At 32.8% G+C, this 19,192-nt stretch overlaps 1 protein-coding gene across 1 annotated transcript; it reads right to left on the bottom strand.

Moving 5' to 3' along the window:
* Positions 1 to 13,311: 13,311 nt before the first annotated feature.
* Positions 13,312 to 15,474, bottom strand: LOC149418355 (uncharacterized). Its single transcript, XM_089638471.1, has one exon. The coding sequence runs from the start codon at positions 15,376 to 15,378 to the stop codon at positions 13,795 to 13,797; it is 1,584 nt and encodes a 527-aa protein (XP_089494597.1). The 5' UTR covers positions 15,379 to 15,474; the 3' UTR covers positions 13,312 to 13,794.
* Between the last annotated feature and the right edge of the window lie 3,718 nt (positions 15,475 to 19,192).

Raw genomic sequence — 19,192 nt, 5'->3', positions numbered from 1 at the left:
GGTTTAGTTATATGCGACTTAAAATTTTCAAAACAAAAATATATACCAAAAACAATAACTTACAGAAACACTAAAGACATAGACATGAATAGGCTAAATGCCGATTTGGCTAACGGGCCATGGCAACACATAAGCGCTTTGAATGATGTTGACAGTATGGTCACACACTTCAATGCGTACGTATTGAATATCTACGATACGCATGCACCAAAACAGACAATAACCATTAAAGACAAACACAAACCTTGGATAACAGATGTCATTAAATATATGATGAAAATTCGAGATCGCGCGTATATCAGGTATTTAAAATCAAAATTAGACTCACACTACACTTATTATAAACAATTACGAAATCTAGTAACCTCTTCCATGAAAAGAGAAAAAAAAGCATTTTTTGAATATAACATCAATAATAATGTACATGACTCAAAAAAACTCTGGAAATCTTTAGAAAATTGCCTTCATGTTAAAGACAAAGTCGGAGATATACCAACACATTTAAATGACCCAGAAGCCATAAATAATCATTTTATTAATCACAGTCAAAATCTAAAACATAGTCCAATTTTAGTCAACCATTATAATACACAAAATCACTCTATAGCAAAATCATTTTCACTTCAAATAGTTGATGAAACTACAATATCAAAACACATTCATACTATCAAATCAAACGCTATCGGTTGCGATAAAATAAGTATCTCAATGATTAAACTCATACTTCCGTATGCACTCAGCACTATAACAACCATTATTAACCAATCATTACGGACAGGTATAGTTCCAGCACTGTGGAAAAATGGTTTAGTCACACCAATTCCGAAAAAGAAACCAATTTCAAGTATTAGTGATCTCAGACCGATTAGCATATTACCAGCATTATCCAAGGTACTCGAAAAAGTTGTGTTTGAGCAAACAGTAGTCTACGCTGAAACATGCGGGATTATACCTCGTCATCAATCGGGGTTTCGTAAAGGCCACAGCACTACAACAGCTCTGCAATGTATTACAGATGATATTCTTGCCTCCACTGATGCAGGCAAAGCCTCGATACTAGTTCTGCTGGACTTCTCTAAGGCATTTGACTTACTGAGCATTCCATTACTTATTGCAAAGTTGCGTTACTTTGGTTTTGACGATGAAGCAATAAAATGGTTTCAAAATTACTTCAAAGATAGAACTCAGCGCACAGTTTACAAGGATAGTAATGGGACTCTAAAATATTCATCTGACATTATAATAACAAGAGGGGTACCCCAGGGATCGATACTAGGGCCATTGCTTTTTGCTATATATACCGCTGACATGATGCAATCTATTGAACACTGTGGTTCGCACATGTATGCTGATGACACACAACTATATTTATCGTTTGACGTAAGTAAAACTCATGTGGCAGTGGATATGGTAAATGGTGACCTACGTAGAGTTTGCAGTTGGGCAAAGGAGCACGCGTTACTTCTCAATCCTCAAAAAACTGTTGCTTTATTAATGGGAACTAAGCACAAAATATCATGCGTAAAAAATGGAGGACATGTTTTAAAAATACATGAAACCACCGTTCCCTTTGTTGATGCTGCGCGCAACCTTGGAATAATGGTGGACGGTAGATTGAGGTATGATGAACATGTTAAAAACAGGTCACAGTGGTGCTACTCGAGGCTTCGTCTATTGTACAATATAAGAGATAACATATCAGTGAAACTACGCAAGATTATTACTGATAGTCTTGTTCTCTCAATATTGGACTATGGAGACTCTGTTTACGGTCCATCTTTATTGAAAAAAACCCAAAAACAAGTGCAACGAGTCCAAAATGCATGTGTCCGATATTGCTATAATGTCCCGAGACGCGAGCATATCTCGCCTTACCTCTATCGGCATCGAATACTGAATATGTCGAACAGAAGGAAGTTACATCAAATGTGTCAACTGTTCAACTTGATGAATTCAAAGGTTCCTTCCTATCTGTTTGACAGACTGCAGTGGTCCCGTGACTCACATGCACATAGTACACGCCAAAGAGACCATTTACTTGTTCTCCCCAAACATAAAACTGCTGTTTTTGAGGGTAGTTTTAGCTACTCATCGTCAAAACTTTGGAATAAAATACCACTGCCTATTCGAACAACAACATCGTTGCAGTGCTTTAAGAAGCTCTGCAGCGAATGGTTGCTGACAGCACAGTCAACCGCACAACATCATAATTGATCGAATTTAAAATGAAAGGGACACCTACTTGTGATTATTATTTTTTTTTTTTTTATCTATGTATTTTATGTAAATTTAATCCTGAATTTATATTTTATTTTATTTTAAAGAAATTTGTATTTATCGATTTATAACACATTATATTAAAGGCACTGCTGAAAACCAGCTACATTCCCGGAGAAATCCGGAATGTACAGCTGAGCAGTTGCCCTTTTGACAATATAATCATCTAAATGTATGTGTACAAACTATATGCAAACATGTAAAAAATTATTGTCAAATAAACGTTTTATTATTATTATTATTATTATTATATCGTTTCCAGCTGGTCGGTATGCCGCGCAAAATCTTTGACGAACATTCCATCTCTTACACTTATCTGTAACATTGTAGGAACAAAATGCAGTACCATTGTCCATGAGAACTACTTTGGGCGGGCCTCTTTCCCGAAACACTTCTTCCAAATGTCTGATAATCGAAGCTGCATTATCTGACTCGATTTCCCGCCACACGGCAAATCTACTTGGACCGCAATCGATAAATGTGAGTAAACATTTCCTACCGAAATGAGTAACATCAACTGCCAAGCGACTCCAGGTTGTCACAACATTAAGATTACCCGCTTCATGGGATGATGGTGGAGGGTCAATTGTCCTGCATTGTACGCAGGAACGCACGCATCTATCGACGTCCTTTCTTCTCGCCTCGGGATCGACCAGACGGGCAAGATGAAGCGTTCACTTTACTCCAAAGTGATGCTGAGCATGAAGAGTTTCTACGCTTAAAGCACATGTTTGCTCACCAGTTCCACTTTCAAGTCTCTCCCACCTATCTTCACACTCTGAGGAGTCTCTTTCACAACGTTTTCTGTCATGGCTACTCTTTGCCCGGGTCTTGCAAACCCTAGTAAGTACATCAGTTTTATTTCTACAGGACAACAAGGGTGAACGACAATGTCAGATCAAATTCTTCTACAATCTCCTTCATCAACTCCAAGCGTCACTTAACGATCATCTCTGACACAACTACTCCCGGTCAGTGTAGATCTCACCCAGCACAAAACCGTCGCCGAATCTGTAATGATCTCCAGAGTTTGAAGATTTCACTTGAGAGTCAGATTTAATCCCTTAAGGAAGGAAAAGTACCAGCATTTACAAGACTTAAAACAGACATTAGAAAATGATTACCACTCCTTTAACGATAACCTTCCGCATCATTAAAATCATTAAAATGCATCTAAATAGACTGCCTCGACATACACATACATTGTTGTGTTTTATTTTGTAAATGTAAAATTCCTATCTCCCAAATTTTCCGCTAGGTTGTTCATAAAACTGTTCGCAGAAAAGTATGTATCTTTTGTAAAATGCGTATCTCCATTCTCGGTTTTTACGTAAACTTCCTAACTCCGATTTGAAATAGAAAGCCTTAACTTACAAAAGTTTAATGATTGAAAATAAATTTCCAAATATATTATATGTTCGAAACATAAATAAAAAGAATAAGCCGTCTTTCATTTTTTTTCACTACGAGGTTTTTTGTGCCTCCTGTAAAATTTTACATTTGGGAGTTACGCATTCTACGAATTAATGCGACGATATGTCACAGTTAATCAAATACCTAAAATTTTCACCACGTTTATAAGTAAAGGTTTTTTTTAAATAATAGTTAAATAACCTTTCATGCTGAAAATTAGACAAAAATGACATCTCACTTACCTAGTTTTTTTAGTGGGAATACTGCACAAGAGTACCAATTGCCCAGAACCGATGAGCCTGGGTCTAGATAATGAAAGGGAGGGGAATGTTCTGAGGCTAAAGGAAATGTGGAAGAGTAGGTTCTTTTCGAATGATCCGTAAAATAAATTAATAAATTTTGTCAACGAAGGAACCATCGGTTCTGAAAGTTGTTGATATTTATTATTAAAATTGTGGTTTACACCAAGGAATTTTTTAATTTACATAAGATTATAATCATAAAATAAAGTGCCCGCAGTCGTAGGAAAACAGGTTGAAGCTTTATTTTAATTTAATTTCCTCGGCCTTAATCTAAGAACCTGACGAAAAGTCAATTATGCCCTTTACTAAACTCAGACTAATTAAAAAATTCCCCGAATCATTTGCGTCAGCAGTCACAGAATGTTCCGGTGCGGTAGAGCCTCAACATTCAAAAACCTCCGTCACCCTGAAAACCTTGAGAAAGAATAAAGGGTTGTTAAAAGGGGAGGTGTGGTCAATTAATGGAGATTAAAATATAGGGGTGAGTTTACCACGCTCTGAGTTAAATACAGTTACTGGAAACTTTTTCTCAAAAATCATAAAAATAAATATTTCGGTTGTGACATATAACATGGATTTGTTTTGAATTTAAGTAACATTTTGAAAATATTCAACTGAGGGCAATAATAATAATATTTCAGACAAGAAATAAAGTAAGAACCAAAATTTTAATTTACTTAATTAATGAAATGTGTTGTTACATTATTAAATTTCTTTTGTTTTATCGATCTCTTGATTTTTCAAGTTCACCAACGGTGCTCATTCGAAATGTAAATATATGATAGTCTCTAAAATTTACAATCTTTGTTTTTAATAATTTATGAATTTAAAAGAATAAAAAAGTTAATTTTAATCCATAATTAACTTTCATTTGCTTAAAATTTTTTCAAAATAAGAACTGATTATTGAGTTATTTCAGACAAGCGATTAAGTAAGTACTTACCTGTAACAAGGATTTTTTTTATTAGTAATAATTATATTTTTTAAATGTATTTTTGATTCGAAAACTTTTTTTATAATTTACTAACGGTGTGTTATTCGAAAAGTAAATATCTGACGTCTCTCTAATTGAGGAGTGTTTTCACGAAGAGAAATATACATACCTTTTTTAAATATTCGTTTTGTTTAATATTCTTATTTTTTTAAGTAGGTGTCTATGAAATGGTCAATTCAGATTTTCAAAAATCATTCTACCTACTTTGTGTGTAGTAGAAAATGATAAATTTTCACAAAGTGAAATATCTTTCTGACTTAATTTATATTACAAAAGTTAAATAAATATGTAGATATATAATATTTTATACTCAAATTTGAAATATATTCCGTTACACGTATATATTGTAAAAGAGCAATTATCAACTTATCTCAATGTATTATCGCTCCCAGTTAAATAAAAAATATTTATTTTTGATTCTCTATCGAAATTTTTGCCAAGGTTGTGTATTTTTTGTACATACCTACCTGGGTTTTAAATATTGAAATAAGAAGTAAGTGAATACTTTGAAATAAAGTCAAATGAACATTTTTGTTTTTATTAAAATTAATTATTTTATTGCACAACTAAAATGCCTCGATATTTCACTTGTGAAAACTTTTTTTTTAAATATGAAGATATTATATCTTTTGTGAAAATATGCAATTTTTTACTTCTATTTATATAAAAATGGCTTTTTACAAATGATTTAAGTTTTCTTTTTAATCATCATGTCTAAAACTTTATTGTATTTGCTTTTAAGGATTATCATAAATATGATTATTCACTTAAAACTATTTCACAAAAAAAATGTTCACAGATAATTCTCTTTGTGAAAACGTTCCTAAAATTGTTAACAAAATATAAAACTATAGAAGTTATAAAGAAAATTGCGAATATTTGTTTTTTAAAGGCAACATGATCTCGTGGCAAATATTTTGCAAATACTCTCAGCTTCACAAAATCTTCTATTATAATATCCCGTGGTTTTTGATGGGCCTGCGCTTGTATTAAAATAGTTTTCTTAGATCTCGTTAAAAAGTAATGCAAATAATTACTTTAAGCTTAAACATTCATAATAAATAATAACTTATTAAGATTAACGAATCATACAGTTGCTCATATCATAACACGAGGTAAGAGGTCCACCCTTCCTGTTCAGCCCCCGTTTCCAGAAGCCTTGAGACAACCGGAAATGATGCAGGCTGATCAATTCAATTTCCATCATCCCCACCCCCAGCACCCCCTGCTACCCCCTGTGGAGGAAACAACCAGTCCTAGTATCAGCCATTCTCTTCTGTGGTAATCCTTCCATTATTAAAGGGTATATCATTAACTAACCAACTAACCATCACTACTTTTTCAGCAGGGTTAGGCAGACAGGACGGACCGCCACACACCCTTGATATGACTTGACTCAAGTATCTAGGGTTGTATCACTGTAAAAATTTAAAAAAAAAAACATTTTCTTTAAGAACTTGCTTACCTTAATGGTTCACGCAAAGTTTTTTTTTTGTTTTATGTGGAATACTGGACAAAAGTCCCAATTGCTTCCGACTGTCCAGAGCCGGAGAAATTGTGGCATCCCTAAAAGGGGTATTAATGTATATTTATTGTGAATACTGCACACGAGATCCAACTACCAAAACTAGTGGAAAACTGGTGATAGGGATCCAACTTCGCGTTACCACGTTGTTTGATTGGATAGGTATCTAACTTCACCTTGCCGTGTTATTCGGTTGGATAGGGATCTAACTTCACCTAACCATGTTGTTTAGTTGGATAGGGATCTAACAAAGTACGAGTGATGCTATATTAAAGGTATTGACCAAAGTTATAACACACATTTGTTGCTGTTACCTTGTAAGGAATGTAATATTATGAATTTAAAACAACTTTTTATCACACAAACGCTCTGCAGATTTTTTAACAATATTATTACTGCGAAAAGAATGCAGCAAATTCGTACTACAAGAATTGACTTTGGTCTGAACTTTATGGCAATTCACTCTAAATCCTCATTTGGGCAAGGACATTACTTGTACCAGGCTCCACTTCCATTTAATAGCCTTCCAGATTAAGTTCGATCGATTAATTATTCGATCAAGTCGTCAAATTCCATGTGAACATTTAAAAAGAATGTTAAATTATTTGTGCTTTCCGAGGATTTCCAACACATTCTTTCATCTTTGTCCTTCTAAATTGTGGCATTTGTTAATCTTTTTCCTTTTCAACGTAATTTTAAACCTTTCTTTCTGCTCTACTTTTTAAAATAATAGTTTATTATATTTTTTCCCGTAATTAAATATCAATGTATATCATGGTCACCCTACATGTTACAACATTATACTTAATGAATTGGCTGGAATTATATTAAAAGGTACCATTTAGGTACGCAATTCGTAGAAACGTTAATGTAACAATATTTTTCTCTCAATATATAATCTTTGTGCTATTTTTATTTTATTATTTTGTAAAATTATTAACCTCAACACAGGCTTGTCCTAGTGAGGTTAAAAGTTCTAACGTAAAAAAAGGCAAAATGACGAAACAATAAATATATTAATTAATTATTGTTGCCCAAATGTTAGTTTACCTATTTTGACATCAAATGATATATTGCTAGTATTTGAAACTGTGCAAATATAAATCATTCAATATATTCGCTGCCAATTTTAACTGCACTATAAACATGTCATCAATAATAGTCAAATAAAATAGTTGAAAATTTCACTCCATGATATTAGAATTCCTTTATACGACAGGATTGTAGGTATAACGCATTAAGTATCAACTTTAAAAGTATATCATAGAAACAATTCAAAGTTTCTAAGTTTAAAAACTTATTTGCGAAAAATACAATTACTCAAATTATGAAATAAAAAGATGAACACTATAATGAACACTGGTTATAGCTAAAAAAATATTATAATTATTAAAAAAACAGGATTTTTAGGTTTATAGTACTGTAAAGTTGGAAAGACAAGAATTTTTATGCCTAGTACAAAGGATAACAAATTATCATAAGCAATAATAAGTCGCCTGAAATATCCATACATATTTAAAATATCTCCTTAGTAAAACTAAATGCCGCCGATGGAAATTGAACCCGCACCTTCTGATCTCCGGTCAGGTGCTCTGAACCACTGAGCTACGTCGGCTTATTTCCAACACATCAAATAAGTTGTTTACAGGTGAAAAAATATAAAAAGCAGTAATTAATGATTTAAGTATTAGTATTGATTTGACGTGTTGTCGTAATCAGGAATCGAACCCAGGATCTGTCTTACCGGGACAATGCCTCAACCAATTCGGCCATAATAAATGATAAATTTAGTTGTGTGCGCTCTCTGTACATTGTGCGGGTGTCGTGTGGACGGAACCATTGATACAGGTTCATTTTTAACATCCATGCTTAAAATTGCAACGAAAATAGAAAATTATTTAAAAAAATACATGTTTTTTATGACTTATATCTCTTCACATGTGATGCATTCATATGCAAGTGCATTACGTTGTTATTTTCAATCTGGAAAAGTACATTTATATTCAATAACTACGAATGTGTCAAAGCGAACGACTCTTTTCAATTTGGTAATATCGTATATTGTGATTTTCCTTTTCATCACGAAAATCCAGCCAATACACTAAAAGCAAATGTATTGTCAGCGAGGTGAGTGTACTCGGGAAATGGACGTGGAATTGCTAAGTACTTCTACATCCACTATAAGGCTTTCACCATTTGAATTTCCAACTAAATTCTAATTGAAAAATATGATATTCAGATATGAAATACAATCGAATGTCTTTGTGTCACATATATACTAAACAAACAATTCCCACCTTTTCGAAATTATTATCTCGATCGAGTAGCTACCATTTATTTATGATATTTCTTAAATCAAATAGTAAAAAAATACGTAATAGATTTTTCTGTACGTGATTCCCAATAATGAGTCCATCCGCTCACGGGGCAACTGAAACTAAACTGAAATTGGTTGGCAATCAAAGTTCTTTCACAGCGCAACTCAAGTTAATGATTTTACAAATTACATAAGTTTGTTTAAGCATAGAATGAAGAAGCTTCAGGTGTCGTCTATCATATCTCACTATCATATTGCGTAAAACAATGTCTGCAGAATCAATTGATTATGATGCCGCCATTATTATAATGAAATGAAATTAGTATAATCAAAGTGAAGGAGATTGCTAGGAGGAAGGTTGGGAAGGAGTTAGTTAGTCAAATCTGCTCACCAAACAATGCTAAAGCCATTGCAAGCAACGTTTCAATTCTGAAGGGTATTATTTCACCGGGGATACTGAGAGTTCATTTCATACTATTATTATTAAACTTACCTTAACGTAATGTTGTAGATATCCTATTTTTGATACTGACAATTCGTGATGGAATTCCATTACAATAAAATATAAAAATATTTAATAAATATATATAACAAGTCTGAAGATGTCCTTAACATTTTGAAACCGGTTACGGTTAAAAATAAAATACAGTGGAAAAAGATTTTAAAACATTTGATTATATTATTAGTAGAAATTCGTTACGGAATTTCATATGTTTTCAATTTTTCTAAATAACAGTCAGCGATTTTCTGAATTGCACAATGAACGTTTGGGAAGTTTTTAAACTCCTTGCTATACAATATTTTACTCCGGGAAAATTTCTTTGACTAAGGTTACAATAGAGTTCATCAGTTGATAAACGAAAACCTTCCTTATTAGCGTGAAAATTGTCCCATAAAATGACCCTTCATGCAAATTAATACAAAAATTACCCGTAAAGTCAATGTGTCGCTTTTGAAAAAAGCTCATACGGTCTCATAGAAATCGTTGTACATATCTCCCTAAATGTGATAGTGGAAAATGGTTATTAAAACAAAGTATGTATTATTTTTTAATGGTAAACTAATGTTTACAAGACAAGGTTTATGCATAGCATAAAGGATAACAAATAAATATAAGCAATAATTAAAATGTTGACCTTCATGAAACCAAAAGATCAGACCACGATTTAAGAAAAATTTATGAAGCGTTGCGAATTTTTTATAAACTATTTTTATGTGAAATAAAAAAATAAGGTGACGGTAATGTTTATAATACTTTTTTAAAATAATATATTCATATAATTTTTTTTGCTATCGGTTTTAGTTCAGTGTTCAGAAGAATAAAGGTAAAATGAGCTATTTTTTTAACTTTTTTGGTGTTTGCATAAAAAAATGTATTTTAAAAATAATACTTTTATTTCCAAAAATAGTTTATTTTATCAACTTTCAAAAACAGATTTTAATTTTCGTTCAGAAAAATTCAATTTATTTGGATTATATTGGAAAGCGTAAATACATACGAGCCTCATTAGGCTAATTTGTTAGCTTTTGAGAATAAATCATAATATGGTCTCATGGAAATCGTTGAATCTCCCTTACCGTCATGTTGAAAATTATGATCTAAACACTTTGGAAAGAAAAAAATTTAAATTTGCAAAGAAAAAAATCATTTTTATAAAACCAAAGTGTACGGGACGTGTTTGCACGTACAAGAAAAGACTGTAAATAATCATCACTGGCACACATCTGCCCTCTACCTAGCAAATTATTTAATTTAAACACCGCGAGGTGTTTTATGCAAACCATCATAAAAATAAAGACGATTCAAATCGAAATCCACATTTTAATTACATGTTTTGTACTTGTATATATTGTAGCGCTCTTCGTGGTAGCCGGACGCGCCCTCGCGTCCTCCAACCGCTTTGTATTTTTTTAGTATTTTTGCAAGGGGAATGATCCCTTTGAAATTATTTTTAAAATCAGTCAATCAACATTTTAAATTCACTTGAAAAATAATAATCCGAACTCTATAGTAATGTGATTAGAGTAAAGTGTTTTAAAAATGAATAATCGAAAATTCTGCTAAAAAATATTCGAAATTCGATAAAGTTGAACTTGCGACGAGGATCGGTAACTGTGGGTACACCAGATGTTTTCAATAAAATTCTTGAAAACTCTGAAGGTCCTAAGAAATGTTTCGTTAAGCGCAGGGTAATTTATTATCCCGACCGTCGCCTTTTATTGCAATGCACCACTAACACAATCACCAGGAACAAGATTACATGGAGATGAATAATGGAATTGCCGAACGTCACAGCGGTGCTGCCAAGGTCTGTTATCTATCTAAGGATACTGTGTCAGCGCTTAATTAGCAGCAGACACATACCTGGACGGATGACGAACCTCGTGCTGGCACTGTTGGTGGACGCGGTGCACTCTTTCGCTGCAGCAGCTGGTCCAGTTTCCTCACCACCATCATCCATCACCTGTTCATGTACTTCATTTTATTTAACTTAATTTCACTTATTTTTGTAATATTTATATTTTTTTAATACCTGCATCAACTGTAAAGTGCCCCTGAGGTGATATCTCATAAAAGTGGCGCTATACAAATTGTCCAATAAATAAATAAATAGGTACATCCTATTTCTTACAGCCAACCCAATTCACAAGAAGTGGTTACATGTATTTCAATAGTACTGTGTTTTGACACACAGATAGAAACTGAGACAGCCAGAATGCTTTCAGCACATAGTGCATCTGTTGATTGTTATCAGCGCGCCATATGGTACAGCAAATGCGCAGACGACTGCTACAGCAAATGGCAAGTAGTAGGTGGCCAGTAGCAATGGCCAGCAGTCAGTAGCCAGCAGTATTTGGCTAGCCTTAGATGGCCAGCATCGGTGTCCGTGAGTTTAGGTTGTCAGCATGGGTGGCCATCAGTCGGTATCTAGCAGAAATTGGCCACCCTTTAGGTTGTCAGCATCGGTGGCCAGCAGTCGGTAGCCAGCAGGATATCAGCGGCGGCATGGTCATTTGATTATAAGGGCCGGCACACGGAGACGCCCCACTATTTTGAGCTATCGAACTATCACACTTGAGGTAAGCTAAAATAATATACATGAATTATCAAAAAATGCGCTACATAAACCAACTTTTTGATATAATTAACCAACTAACAACGTTTGAGAAAAGATGAAACAAGCAGTAGGTACATAACAAGTACGTTCCAGACTTTACGACCAAAATGTAATTTAATTGAAATATTTCGGTTTGGTGATCTCAAAGCCATTTTATTTGAGGCTGCTGTTCTTTAAATAGTTCCTTTTTAACGGGAACCCTTGCTAAGCCGAATTTACATTAATTGAACTTCCCAACCCTCCCGAACACCCATCAGATAGTTCAGTAACATTTTAACAACGCATAATCGATTTCAATACCCATATCATTTGCTGTTTGATTATTAAATACAGGATGTAAAATTATTCAAAGAATGAGTAAACCTTAAAATATATTTTGAATATCACAAATCAATGTTTCTAAAACCTAAGTTATCAGGCTACAAATACAAACAAAATATTTTTAATAATATTATGAACCCAACTCGATTTCATTCTTTGAAATTCCAGAGGCTTCGGGAATATTTTAACTTTGAACATTTTGTATTCTTTTTTAGTTCAAAGTCAAGTCTGGTCTGGTCACCCATTTTAAAATACATTCAGCTTCAATAAAAAAAAATTAAGCAAGCATTACCAATAATTATTTTATTAAATAATTAAGTTTATCAAAACTTTCAAATCGATCGGATTATATCCGATTTAATAATAATTATATCTCAAATTGTAAAAAGTAGCATGATTTTCTCAGCGTCATTGAATTTCATATACCTACTAGAGCTCCTCGTTCCCATTTTTTTTTAATGTGACCTTACCAGGACTGAACATTTCGAACACTCGCTTGTTCCTAGGTTCAAGTGCACTTTACACCGGGACAATTATTATTATTATTTTATATATATGTATTATATTTGGAATATTTCTTTATTTTACGGCCGTTGTTTTTAAAATGTATTTATAATTCACAATTATATTATACTTACTTTCTGTATTTTTATAGGGATTGAGGGTTAGAGTTTTGGCCATCACTGAGTCTGGGGACGGGTTTTTCACAGAATTTGAACAATTCATCAAATTTAAAAATAAATGTTCAAGTTTTATTTTTGCGAAGCAGCTGGCCCACAATGATATAATAACAGAACTTGAATAGAACTTTGACAGAACTTGAAAATGAACTTCAAAATTTACAAAGCACTATTTTTAAGGTGAATTCCCTAATCCAAAAAAAAACTTTTAAATTTGATGAATCGTTCAAATTCTGTTAAACAACCCTTCCTAAGTAATCTACTGCAGTTTTTCATACAATGGCCAATGCACTGAGCTTTTTTAAAAGTAATTAAAATGTCGAAAGTTATGAAGGTTCCTAAATAAATGGAAATATAATAAAATAAAATGACTGACATTTATTCTAATATATATTATGAAAACGTACAATGTTTTTTCGAGAAATTTTATTTATTTAACAGAAAATATTTAAAAAAAAACAAATAAGTATACTTACATACTATAAAATACCATTTTCCCCGCTGTGATTGATTCAAGTAGCATTATAAAATAATATTAGTTCAAATACTTCTTATAATAATTGATCAACCAGTACCTACCGAACATATCTTGTATTTAAAAATAATAAAAATCATAATGCGAACACGATACTTATTGCATTTTCTAGACTCATTTATTCGGACGTCAGTGATTTTCTATCAACATAATGTAAATATTTTGACGGTGTGAATGAGGTGTGTTTTTGTTGTCCTTTTAAGGTAATTTTTCTTCCCAACGTCTTTTAAACTGGTCTGATGATGTTGTTGAAATCGGATCTTATCCTATCCTATCAGATGCTACCATTGAATACTAAATTCACGCCTGCCTTAGTAATTTTGACGATACATCTGTTCCTTGATCCAAACAGCATACTTGGTCAAATCCATAAATAGACGAGTTTCTGCAATTTTACATATAGTCGGATTATTCTTTATGGATTGTGAAAGGACGCCGGCGATAATCCATTTATTTGTGCCATTGAATCTCAGCGTATAAAAGCCTTGCCCCGGCTCCTCGAGGCAAAGTAGCGGGATAGCCTCACTCCTAGCGCACAAGGTGGTAGGGGTCATCAGGAAGGGGATCGCTATGTTAGCAATCCTACATTCATCTTGCGGCAGTGTTTGCATTTCTATTTCACTTGACCTAACGTTCAACATATAATTTTCATCATATCCCCATCCGATGGTCATTCCATTGACCTTGTTCGCAATATTAGGACGTTTTTCTTGAATTAAACAGATCGGTGAAATAAATTTGCCGAATTTCACGGGTGTGATTCTCAATAAAGCTATGTTGTTTTGCGTAACCAATGCAGCTGGATTGAAATCTGGATGGTATATAATTTCTAGCACAGTCTTTGGTCTAGAACTTTTATCGATCCAATCTTCTAGGTCAAAAGCTCCCACTCTGACAGAGAGTTCTGCAGGTCTAGTTGGTCTGTTGTTAAATTTGGTTATTGGCACAGCCGCCGTAATTATGAAAATATCTGACAGCAGAGCTCCGCTGCTGACAACTGTGAGCTTGGTTTGCCCCTTCTGGTAGACAGCTGTAGCCCATGGCCACTTTCTGAGGGTATCGATCTTTGCGATACCACATATTTTATCTAATTGTGCTGGATTAAACCGACTATTATAATTTTCATTCGGATTTTGTTTCACGTCCTTCACAAAATTGTCAGGATTAGGTCTTTTATCTTGTTCGGCTGTTGATGTAATTGTTGTTGGGCGATATTTTTGGGTTGTGCTCGTATATTGTATTGTAGGTTTCATATCTGTAAAAAGTGTTGCTGGAGGTATTTCATGTTTGGACCCAACGAACATGGTACTATTTGTGGTTGAATATTTTTCAGGATGTGAGGAAGAAGTATTTGTTTTTCTACTGGGTTTGTTGAAAACATCGGTTTGTATCAGTGGAATAATATTTTCTTTATTTATGGTTGTTTGCTGAACGCTGGCGGATGCAGGTCTGTCGTCTCTAATTATTTGGTAATGTGATAAGTTGATGTACATCTTACCCATACTGGGCTGTATATCACGGTAACATAATAATTTTTCATTAAAATGAACAGATAGTAGATAAAAATAATCATCTCTTGTAGGAAAATGAACCTTGTACACAATTCTCTTCGTTCCGTTTGTTAGAATGTCTAATAGTTGGAAATTTGCTTCTATATGCCCCTGATAAAGTGCAGGTAAAATAATGTTATGTGCCAAGGAGACATTAAGCTGCAAAATGTTTTCAGATTCTATTTTATCGATGGGAACCGTGACTTTTCCAAAAATTCCGTTTTCACCTTTTAGATACTTAAACACTTCTGTACACGGGGATCTCTTGTAGTTCGTGGCGTTGGAAAAAACAGCAAAAATGACAACAGTCAAAACCACTGCACTCCACAGTTTCCAAAATTGCATCTTTCTTGTTTTATTCACTTTAGAATCAACTTAAAACTACCACGTTAATTTTATAATCAAATTTCGAATGACGAACGATTGACGACATAGCACATATTAAACTTAGTTTGGGTTCCAACCTGTTTCAGCTTAAAGCAGATATCAGCATCCTTGGTAAATCAGGGATGGTCTAACAATATATACATAATGTTGCTACTAGCTTTACATTCTTACGGTCAATAGTGAAACTGTAAATTTAATATGAATAATACTGTAATTTATTCAAAAAATTTCAAGATTAAAAAAATAAAATACAATAATTCCATCGTTATAATAACAGACCATACTTTACTCCCAAAAGTTATTTAATATTATTGTGGACAATGCATTGTATTTGTTTAGAATACGTGTCCGAGAACACTGACAGATCGTCTATACGAGATATTCGGGGGTAAAGTGCATCAACTTCGGGATGTAATTCTACATGGTAGAAGTAATAAAAAATCAGTCCGTAAAAAACCTTTTAAAGCTCTTTGTTTCGCAAAGTTGGTTAAATTATTCGTTTTCCTGTTAAAAACGGGACTAGAGGTCTATAACAAATGAATACACAAATTTCATAGCGAACTATCAGTAAAACACGAATATGGTATTACGAAATGGTCACACATGAAAAATAATAATATTTTCGCATATCGTCCATTATATTTATGCGGACAAGGCCACCTGCGTAAACATGTGTACTGATATATTCTGAATAAATAAGATTTTATTAGAAAATGATCATGCAGTCACATTTTTAAAAGAATTTTGATTTTAAAAAGCCGTACTCATTCTTTTCCGTGCAGTTGCGCTACCTTTTTGACCGGCTAGTAGCCAATTTCAAAGATTTTTTTTGGTTCGACTGATTGAAACTTCCTCCCCAGGATCTGGAGTCAACGCCACTAACACCTAAGCCAAATCCTAATTGGATACTAAATTAGTGACATTTATGTTTTTTTGCAACTAATTTAGGATGTTAAATGAGAAGTCTTTTGACTAAATGTTTGTTTACCAACTAACGTAAATATTTATTTATCTCGATACCTGCTTTCCGTATTGATATGGAGAAATATATATATATAGGGAAAATGGATTATGCAGTACCTTCTCAGTCACAGAAACAATTTGCAATTACTAAATTTACAGAAAATTTCTACAATGTTATTTAGACAGTAAGTATAAGTTATATATATATATATATATATATATATATATATAACTTATACTTACTGTCTAAATAACATTGTAGAAATTTTCTGTAAATTTAGTATAATATAGAATTTAGTATAATATAGAATATAGAAGATATAACAAATGTATATATATATGTATATTTGTTATATCTTCTTTAAAATAAAATATAAAATTATGTGGCATCCTTGCAAAATGTAGATATCAAATATTTATTCGTGTGAGAGGCGTAGGTTAAAATAAATTACTATTAAGAGATATTTAAAAAAAAGAATCCTCATTAATAAGTTTTTTTCAATATAGCATAATAAATGTTCTTATATAGAAACTCAAAAAGAAATTATATTTATACCCTTTTTAATCTAACGAAGTGATTTAAGTATCGAACATGTAAACAGTCATAAATATAATATTCTAAACAAAATAATTACTTTCGAATGTTGTACTCATCAGTGTATTATATCATCGAAGAATATACTCGTAATATTAATAAATCTAAGCGAAACGAGATCCTGTACTATCAATAAAAGTTTCGCAAAGAACCATCATTAAAATCTACCATAACAACAAAATCACTAAAAATCCTAAGCACAGGTGAAGCGCCCAATGAGGCTCACATTATCAAATAATGTTTTAAAATGTAATATTAAGTATAAAAAAACATTTTCCTGTTCCAAATTTCGGAGATATATTCAAATATATTTCTCTTAAAATATGTAAAAAAAACTCCAGAATTATGAATGGAAATTTAAACCAATTATGAAACCTTATTTTAAAACAAGCCAGATGCAAAACAATTATTTTTTATTAGACCACAGAGAGTACAATAGGAAGATAAAAAAAAATAATAAAATTAAACATAAAAAAAACTTGACCTATGTAAATATTTTAATTTTGGAATAACTTAATGAATTGTAATATTTAATTATTTAAGAGAGTATAAGCGATTATTAAATGCAAATTTGAAACAGAAATATCTGAAAAAAACGGGCGCATCTGGTATGTATATAAACATTTATATTAAATAATATTTGTTTTAAATGATCAATTTATTATTTTAAAATGTCTATATCATTATTTCGATTTTCTTAATATTTATTAAAGATATATGTTTTACGAGACAAGGTTTTATGCAAATCACAAAGGATAGCAAATTATTAGCCTGAAACACAAATATAAATTGAAAAAATTTTCCGAGAAAAATGAGTGCGTGATTTTAGATTATTTATGAACGCATAGTTACATACATTCTGTAAAATCATAAATATGAACATTACATAAAAGAGTAATTTTTAAGAAATAAATTAAAGTACACCAACAAAAACTGTCGGTTATTAGTCGTGAACAAAACATATCTAGGCAACGGAAAACATAAGGTGTTATTTTTTTACTACTTACTACTTAATAGCAAAACCATCTAAATTCCTGCATTGCGTAAATTGATAGCTACCTAGGTAAGCAAAGAAAACTTATTGTGAATATAATAATATTTTTTTCAATCACTTACCTATACTATATCATGCTGCATGACCGAAAGCAACTGATCTAAGGATACCATTCTTCTTCTTATTAGATCACTACAAACATTCACCTACAAACTCTAGTGACAGTATTTTTGGATTTAAACGTAAGTTTTATTTTTCATCTACCGCCTTTGGAATAAAATGTCGTGAAGTTTTCGATTAAAAACTGGTCGTGTGACCTTTTGGGATGCTAATATCGGACTGATGCTAAGATGATATCAACACAGCCTTGTCTTCATATACTTCTGCAAAACCGAATGATTTTAATGTAACAGAATAGGAATAGAATAAAAATACGTAGATGCATTATATACTATATAAATATTTTGCGGAATCCGTGAAAACGATATATTCACGAAGATTAGAAGTAAGATCCAACGATTTTTACCATTGTCAAAAAAGTAAGAGTCTCCATTGCAAGGTCCTGAGCCATCCTTATTGCCCGCGCAAAACATCGTGTCAGGCGTGATACAAAAGAACTCCACTTTGGAACCTCTGCATACTTGGGTGGAGACAATGGGCAGCTTGGTGAGGCGCGGCTCGGGAGTTACCAGCAATCCATTTGCATCACGTCCCCAACCCACCACGGTTCCTTGTGCGCCAACCACAAGGCTATCATCAACTGACCATAAGCAAATGGATGTGATGTTATTCATGAACTGCACAGGACTGAACTTCAGCAACGCTAAACGACTTGTATTTTTATCACAAGTAACAATGTATCACTGTCAGTGTCACTAACAATGACTTATATAATAAAGGTTTGTGCGTTCATTGTGTCTGTATAATAAAATTTAAAGTGGACTTTGCCTAATAATGAGTAAGTATCTGTAATTCATGATTCGGTATCGCTAAACGTAAGGACCAAATGATGTTTCCATACGAACTCAGCTGTCGGAGAACGAGTTTAGAAATCCGGTCTCAGCCCGAGCTAAAAATAATAAGATGTCTAACATTTGTCTCGATCGACTGTAGCATTACTTAAAAAATACGATTCGACTTCGTAAGGCCTGTGTTGAGAGAGAGTGGAGTTAACCTCTCGGTAAAGCATAACGTGGAAGGTCAAAGTCAATAAGTGACCG

The sequence above is a fragment of the Hesperophylax consimilis genome, chromosome 13 (assembly GCF_061612785.1).
Source record: "Hesperophylax consimilis isolate HC1 chromosome 13, BYU_Hcon_1.0, whole genome shotgun sequence".
Classification (NCBI taxonomy): Eukaryota; Metazoa; Arthropoda; class Insecta; order Trichoptera; family Limnephilidae; genus Hesperophylax; species Hesperophylax consimilis.
The sequence above is the reverse complement of the archived record's forward strand: the minus strand, read 5'-3'. Positions and strand labels throughout refer to the sequence as shown.

Coding starts and splice junctions, on each gene's coding strand:
- LOC149418355 (XM_089638471.1), bottom strand. CDS start 15,378: ATGCAATTTTGGAAACTGTGGAGTGCAGTGGTTTTGACTGTTGTCATT.